The sequence below is a fragment of the Schistocerca cancellata genome, chromosome 2, assembly GCF_023864275.1.
Source record: "Schistocerca cancellata isolate TAMUIC-IGC-003103 chromosome 2, iqSchCanc2.1, whole genome shotgun sequence".
Classification (NCBI taxonomy): Eukaryota; Metazoa; Arthropoda; class Insecta; order Orthoptera; family Acrididae; genus Schistocerca; species Schistocerca cancellata.
The window spans coordinates 784,377,587-784,386,397 of record NC_064627.1 but is presented as its reverse complement, the minus strand read 5'-3'; the positions used below and the strand labels follow the sequence as shown (position 1 = coordinate 784,386,397).

The window sequence follows — 8,811 nt, the reverse complement described above, 5'->3', positions numbered from 1 at the left end:
GAGGTACAAACCAATCACAAGGGGAAAAAAAAGAATTCAACTTGCAACTACTGATAGCAGGAACGTCCAGATAAAAATAAGGAAAATTGCAAAGATGCTTAGAAACAGCAGTATGCGGGAGGCATGTTGGCCTGGCAATGTGACTGTTGATATGCTGAAAAAGGCTGATTCAACAGTGGTGTCCTAGCTGGTAGAAGTTTTTTAAGTTTGGCTTGAACAGAGGGAAAGTAATAAGACAAGCAGTTGTCTACAAAGGAAATATTCTACATGACTGATGCAGAAAATTATAGAGCAGTCATTCTAATGTCTATGATTTGCAAGAAAGATAAATAGCCAAATGAATCTATATGACGTGCTACTAAGCATACTGACTTAGGGAAATCCAGCATGTTTTACATACACTAGACAAGGAAGAATGTTGGATTAGACGAAATTACTCTGGTAACTGATTGAACTAAACAATGCATAGGGTAATTCAGAAACTTCATTTTCTGTAACTAATGCTCGAAGCTGACACCAAAACTCCGATGAATATTTGTCATCAGTAACCTCACTATTTAAAATCTCTTGTATGTGTTGTCACCTCAGTTTACACACATGTCAAAGAACACTGTCTTGAGGTGTTCATATTTCTGCACAGTGGGGTGTTGTGAATAGTGACTGACAATAATAGGAGTCTGAGTGTCCAGTGGCAAGTATAAATTGCAAATTGTCATCATCACACACGTCATAGGCAGTAAATAAAAAGTTCCAGCAATTTGAATCACAGGTCTGGCCAGTGTGGCATGCATAGTAGAATGATGACATTGTAAGTGGTGTGGAAATATGGTACAGGCAACTGACAAATGTTCGAGAACTGCTCAAAGCCCAAAAGTTCCAGCGAACATACCTCAGTTGAAGCATTTGAGACCCATTATTCATAGTCAGTCTGTTTGATTTGCTCAATAATGGATCTGGATTTGGTGAGGTGGCCTCTGTTATAACTGGAACCACAGATTCACACTTGATGTGTTTCTCATTATTCATAGCCGATACAAGACATATCCAGTCACAGTAAAAATAACATATAACTGCTGCAGGTGAAATACTGCAATTTATTACTGCACACTTGCAAAAGCATTCAAGAAGGAGAATATAAAACACCAACCACACGGGCATAAGACAAAATGCATGACGACAAAGGAACAGAACTAAAGATATTACACACTATATCCCTTCAATGAATGTCTTGTAAGTGTTTGATTGTGTTGTCACAAGCTTATTTATTACTTATTGTACATGATATCCACAGATTCATATGTGGAAGTAAGCCATCTGGATGCAGAACAAGACTGTACATATAATACTGTAAACAGAAAAAAAAGAGTAATGAGTAAAAAATTATAACAGAGAGTAGTAGTAATAAGCTTTACAAGAAGTGTTATGTTCACCATTACTTTTGCTATACTGCGTCAGATTAAAATACATATTGTTAATCAGTACAGATAATTCAGTACCACTAATAGCTTACAAATTATATACAATAAGAAAATGATTAATAGGAGTTTCTGTTTAGTATGCTATAGTATGGATTTAAAGCTTTTTTTCCATTTACTTCAGTTTGCACATAAATCCTTGCTTTAAATATTTTATTTGATACTGCAAAGGAGCTTTTCTATGTAATAAAATTGGGTGTCAAACTAATTATTTTTGAGCAAAGAAATATTACTTCTTGTGTGTTTGATATTTTTATTATTATTTTTCGTTTTTTTTTTTTTTTTTTGATAGACCCAAGACATTTGTTACTCTGTTACTTATTTCCATATCCAATCTCTTGATTGTTATGTTGTTATGAAAGAGTTTTTATTATTAAGTATCAATGCAGTGTCTCAATGAACAAAGAAAACTAAAGCTTCATCAACCAACATTTTTATTTTGCTCACTCATACTTGACTGATGTACAACAATAAAAAATAGTAAAGAGTAGAGCAATGACAACCAGTGAAACAAGCTGGTAGTACAGCAGCAGTTTAATGTCCCCATCTTTGACATCTAGAACACTCCACATGACATGTTATTGATAGTCCCATGGATCCTTAATCTGTACACACATGTGTAGTTTGGATTTCCATGATTAGAATGAATCCTCATCTCAGTCATCGAATATAACTTAGGGCTGTAATTCTGTTGGACGAAAAGATTATTCTCATAAGTATTTTAATCTCATTAATTGTTTGTATAAGGGGCATTAAAAAGAAATGAGCTGGAGTCTGGAATACGCAAACCAGTGACAGGAGGATATTATCGTGGTATGTGTAATGAGGTGTGGTTCTGACCAGAGTGTGGAAGTTCACAGCCTGTCACTAGAGGGCACATGTGCACATCATGTGACTATACAGAGCTAGCAGCAGCAAGCACCAATCATCCAATGCTGCCAGTTGCATTGGAAACAGTGACGTGGAGGCATCGACAGAAGAGCAAAGAGGTCTTGTTCATTTTCTGACAGCTGAAGGAGTAGGAGGAACGGACATTCATCGAAGAATGTCACAAGTGTACGGTGAACACTGTCCCTTGGAAGTGTCAAGGCATGGCACAAGCACTTCAGGGAAGGATGTCATTAGCCGATGATGCACAGTCTGGAGCACCACAGTGCATTGCCGATGACATCGTCCAGGTGGTGGATGCCCTCATTATCCAGGACTGCCGAGTGACAGTGAAAGCCATAGTTGCCATGGTCAGATTGACCGTTGGAAGTGTTCACACCATCATTAACGAACGACTGCACATGCACAAAGTGTGTGCCCAGTGGGTGCCCCACAGTCTTCAAACACACCAGGAAGCATGTTGAATGACCTACTGTGTTGCTCATCTGAAGTGCTATGCTCAGGAAAGGAATGCATTCCTTGCCACGAGTGGTGGCTGGAGATGAGTCAAGGTGTCATCACTTTGAACCAGAATCAAAACGACAGTCTCCAGTGGAAGCATCCAGGGCCACCACCACTAAAAAAGAGCCAAGGCCATCCACATGAGTGCAGGAAAGGTTATGCTGACATTTTTTCTTCGACCAAGGTGGCCCCTTCTGATTCATTTCCTGCAGCATGGGACAACAGTGAATGCCCAGCATTACTCGCAAATCTTGACCACCCTTCGCCAAGCAATCAAATCAAAACAACCAGGCAATCTCACCCATGGGGTAATTCTGCTCCAAGACAAAGCAAAGCCTCATGCAGCCAACACTGTCACGGCACTCCTGCAGAAATTCAAATGGGAGGTTCTCATATACCCTCCATACAGTCCGGACCTATCTCCCTGTGATTACACCATTTTTGGCCCCCTTACAAAGGCTCTGAGGGGCAAACGATTCACTTCAAATGATGGCATCCAGCTGTATGTGCAGAACTGTTTAACACTGCAGCCCCGGGAATTTTATGAGACAGCCATTCACCGCCTTGTGTTACAGTGGGACAAATGTCACAGCAGCCAGAGTCAATACTTCTAACATACAGGTCCTGTTTCTGTAATTATGCCTCTGGCTCGATTCTTTATAAATGCCCCTTATAATATGACTGGTACAACTTAAAAAATATTAACAATAGAATGAATGAACAACATCCTTAGTTCAGCACTCTAGTTCACATACACACACTTTGTTGATGTTTCCAATAGTATTTCCCTTAATTAATTTACTCTTTAAATCGTGCATTTTGTCACTTTTGGAGTAGTGTTTCCTTCAATCATTTATTGATTCATTCATCCATTCATTCATCATAATCTGTAGATCCTATCATGAAGGAAGCTGTAAGGGATATGAAATGAGTCAAGGTCTACATTAACAAAGTGCAGAAGCTGTTGGAATCTACATTAATAATGAACTGCCTTTAAACTGCTATAATCTTTTGGAGCTTACTCTAGCTAAACTTAAAAGAGTAAAATCAATGGGAATTTCAACTCAATGAAACTTTCTGGCCAATTCATCCAGTAATAATTAACTAATTTAAAATATGAAGGAGGAGGATGACTGTGTACTAATACACTGACAGATCATGCGACAAGTTGTGTTATATTACTCCATTATTATACATGTACTGGAAAGCTAAATAAAGAGGATCTGTTAGCAATATTACTACAAAACAGGGCCAACAGTACTAACTTTAAAGTAAAATTTCATCATGCCAGAATAACTGAGCTTCATGACACTCATAACTGAAGTATGAGTCTGATCTTATTCTTTGTAAACAAGTATATACCATAATATTATTTTTTAATATTTTTTTTTTATGTCTGATCCTATTCCCATTTACAGTGCTGTGAATAGGATTACAAATGTTACATTGAAATTAATTCTTTCCCCATACTTGGTACAAAAAAATTACACACATATATTTCTCTTACTTTGAATGATTTTTGAGAAGTATTCATGATTTGTGGTGACTTGGGGGTGTTCAGAAGAAGTTTGGCCTTAACCTCCACTAGATAATTAAGGATAATGTAAGACCCGTCACTGAAATTGTGAAGACGGTTCTTTAAAAATTGCGACGAGCCTAGGATGAAGTGTTCTGTCAAAAAATAAATGTGGAATGGAGAGGTGACTGGAGAGGTCCCTCAAGGGAGCATGGCTGGTTTGTCACTCCCTCACAAGGTTGCTCCACACAAGCTATAGTCTCAATTTTTCTGATAAGAGTTTAGTTGTATGGCCAATTTCCAGAAGCATTCACTACAACCAGAGCACTTTTCGTGCAACCCCTGTTAGGTTCAAATATTTTTACTAGATCATTTTTAAAATAAATGTTTCCAGAAGCAGAGATTCCAAATAACTGCAGACAGAGTAGAAACAATTAATGAAAAGGCAGCTTGGACAGTACAAAGAGTAACATTCCATCAAAACAAAAGAAATATGTTAATTACAAAAGATAGCTAGTTTACTTTGCTTATCTTCATCCTGTTATCTCCTAAGGTATCATATATTGCAGTAATTTGTACCCTCACCTGGAACACTGTTACGGTTGTCACATAGATCTACAGAGTCAGTTCACAAACATGGTGGAGGTCACTGTTCAGGTATATCTGAACTCTAATTTTGACAGTATTATGAAAAGGATATTGTTATTATTCCATCCTGGGTTTTCTATTGCTAGAATTCTAACTCTGTCAATCCTGTACAAATACTCCATCATGAGATTTCTTGCTGACATTGATGACTCATTCGGAAGAAATGAACACGTTGATCTGTTTTCATAGTTCAGAGTATATGCCTAGTACAATCTTCTTTTACTTACTATTTACAATAAACTGCCTTTTGTTTCACAACATATGATGTGTGACTTTGCTGCATCGATTTCTTCCTTTCTCCTTGTGATGAAACTAAAGTTGTTACTGTTTCTTGATGTTTTCCATTCTGTAGTTTTTCACCACTTCTTCAGCATTTTTTGTTGATGAATACCTTCCTTTGTTCTTTTGCTTTAAAGTCAAAGACACATTGCTGGCTGTTCATCAATTATAATACCAAATTTTTTTCTTGAGTTTTTGCAGGCGATTTTTCATTTGACAGATGTCTTCTCCAAACAAAATCTCATCGTCAATATGTATTGCAAGACATTTTTCCTTCTCAGTATCTGAACGATAAACACATTGGTTAGATTTCAGTTGGAAGCCATTCAGTTTCTTATTCTGTTGTAAAGGAGCTTGTTTCAACTCTTACAATGCCTTTTTGAGCAGAGAAATTTTCCCATGTGCTTTGTATCCCTCTCAAAGTTGCACGAAAAAATGTTCTTTTACATTGCCTTTAAGGAAGATCATAATTGTCAAATCTTCTTGTGCATTTCATGCAGATAGGAATCTCAGGGAATTAATTTGTACAACAGAAGTAAAAATTCTTTTAAATTGAGTTTTCTTTGATATTGGTGACATCCTTTTGCAACTAGCTTAGCTTAATACTTTCCATTATCCTTTTTCTTGAAAATCCATTTTTGTGTAATTATTTCTTTTCCATGAGCAGTTTGTTTATTCACCAGAGTCCATGTTTCATTTTTATTCAATGATTCTTTCTTTTCATTTATAGCCTTAGTAGCATGACATAATTGTCACATCTCTTTCATAAATTTATTTGACATTTTAGTCTCTGATATGATTTTTATCTTCTTCTGAAGTTTCTATTCTTTTCTCTTCCTTCTTCTTGAAAAAACATTATATTCCATACAACATAGCCACAGTCTGTATATGCTACAAAAATGCCTTTTCACCTCTTCCACTAAGTTTTTTCTGAATACTGCAACTCCAAATATACCCAATCATCACAAAGATGATGATCTCCCACACCACATCTGAGCTGGAATCACATGAACAGTTGTTGTCAGACTTCTGTTCATGAGATAAGCTGCAGTCAAAACTGCACAGCCCATTTTGTTTCCAACTTTTGAATCAAAGAACATGCAGCTTGTTTTTTTCATGGTAGTAAGATTTATTCCTTCTGCCTTACCATTAACTTGAGGAGACTTTAATTGTGGAGTCAATCATTATACTTTCTTTTCACACCACTCCTTAAAATCAGTACTTCCATCCTTCTGTGTCACATCTTATTTGTTCTCTCTTCAGACTGGAACAAGCATCACTTTCATTTATACAGGGTGATTCAAAAAGAATACCACAACTTTAGGAATTTAAAACTCTGCAACGACAAAAGGCAGAGCTAAGCACTATCTGTCGGCGAATTAAGGGAGCTATAAAGTTTCATTTAGTTGTACATTTGTTCACTTGAGGCGCTGTTGACTAGGCATCAGCATCAGTTGATGCTAAGATGGTGACCGCTCAACAGAAAGCGTTTTGTGTTATTGAGTACGGCAGAAGTGAATCGACGACAGTTGTTCGGCGTGCATTTTGAATGAAGTATGGTGTTAAACCTCCTGATAGGTGGTGTATTAAACGTTGGTATAAACAGTTTACAGAGAATGGGTGTTTGTGCAAAGGGAAAAAGTTCTGGATGGCCGAGAACGAGCCTCCAAGAAGCCCTGATCTTACCCCCTGCGATTTTTTCTTATGGGGGTATGTTAAGGATATGGTGTTTCGGCCACCTCTCCCAGCCACCATTGATGATTTGAAACGAGAAATAACAGCAGCTATCCAAACTGTTACGCCTGATATGCTACAAAGAGTGTGGAACGAGTTGGAGTATCGGGTTGATATTGCTCGAGTGTCTGGAGGGGGCCATATTGAACATCTCTGAACTTGTTTTTGAGTGAAAAAAACCTTTTTAAATACTCTTTGTAATGACGTATAACAGAAGGTTACATTATGTTTCTTTCATTAAATACACATTTTTAAAGTTGTGGTATTCTTTTTGAATCACCCTGTATATTCCTTGATGTGACCTTCTGTTTCATCTTTTGTGTTTCAAAACATACGTACAATCAGCAACCTTTTCTCCCCCATTCTATTCAGTTCCTCCTCACTAGTTAGTTGATCTACCCATCTAATCTTCAGCATTCTTCTGTAGCACCACATTTCGAAAGCTTCTATTCTCTTCTTGTCTGAATTATTTATCGTCCATGTTTCACTTCCATACATGGCTACACTCCACACAAATACTTTCAGGAAAGACTTCCTGACACTTAAATCTTTACACGATGTTAACAAATTTCTCTTCTTCAGAAACACTTTCCTTGCCATTGCCAGTCTACATTTTATATCCTCTCTACTTCGACCGTCATCAGTTATTTTGTTGCCCAAATAGCAAAACTCACGTACCACTTTAAGTGTCTCATTTATAAATCTTATTCCCTCAGCATCACATGACTTAATTTGACTACATTCCATTATCATCATTTTGCTTTTGTTGATGTTCATCTTATATCCTCCTTTCAAGATACTGTCCATTCTGTTCACCTGCTCGTTGAGGTCCTTTGCCATCGCTGACACAACTACAATGTCATCGGCAAATCTCAAAGTTTTTAATTCTTCTCCATGGATTTTAATTCCTACTCCAAATTTTTCTTTTGTTTACTTAACTGCTTGATCAATATACAGATTGAATAACAGTGGGTATAGGCTACATTCCTGCCTCAATCCCTTCTCAACCATAGCTTCTCTTCCATGCTCCTCGACTCTTATAACTGTCATCTGGCTCCTGTACAAATTTTAAATAGCCTTTCATTCCTTGAATTTTACTCCTGCCACCAGCTGGGTTTAGGATACAACCCTGCCACACTCCCTTCTCAACCACAGCTTCCCTTTCATGCTCCTTGGCTCTTATAACTGCCATCTGGTTCCTGTACAAATTGTAAATAGCCTTTCGTTCCCTGAATTTTACCCCTGACACCTTCAGAATTTGAAAGAGAGTATTTCAATCAACATTATCAAAAGCTTAAGTCTACAAATGCTAGAAACTTATGTTTGCCTTTCGTTAATCTATCTTCTAAGATAAGTTGTAGGGTTAGTGTTGCCTCGCATGTTCCAACATTTCTACAGAATACAAATTGATCTTCCCTGAGGTCAGCTTCTACCAGTTTTCGTCTATAAAGAATTCATTTTAGTATTTTGCAGCTGTGATAGTTCGGTAATTTTCACACTTGTCAACACCTGCTTTCTTTGAGATTGGAATTATTATATTCTTCTTGAACTCTGAGGGTATTTCGCTTGTCTCATACATCTTGCTCACCAGATGGTAGGGTTTTGTCATGGCTGGTTCTGCCAAGGCTATCAGTAGTTTTAATGCAGTGTTGTCTACTCCTGGGGTCTTGATTTGACTTAGGTCTTTCAGTGCTCTATCAAATTCTTCACACAGTATCATATCTCCCATTTCATCTTCATCAACATCCTCTTCCATTTCCACAATATTTC

General features: G+C 37.3%; 1 protein-coding gene across 1 annotated transcript in view; it reads right to left on the bottom strand.

Annotated features, from left to right (window-relative positions):
- Positions 1-1,249: 1,249 nt before the first annotated feature.
- Positions 1,250-8,811, bottom strand: part of LOC126162636 (SUN domain-containing protein 2-like) — a 145,912-nt gene continuing 138,350 nt past the window's right edge. The window contains exon 8 of the mRNA XM_049919267.1: positions 1,250-1,345. Within this exon, the coding sequence (XP_049775224.1) occupies positions 1,259-1,345 (87 nt within the window). The 3' untranslated portion in view covers positions 1,250-1,258. The remainder of the gene's footprint in view (positions 1,346-8,811) is intronic.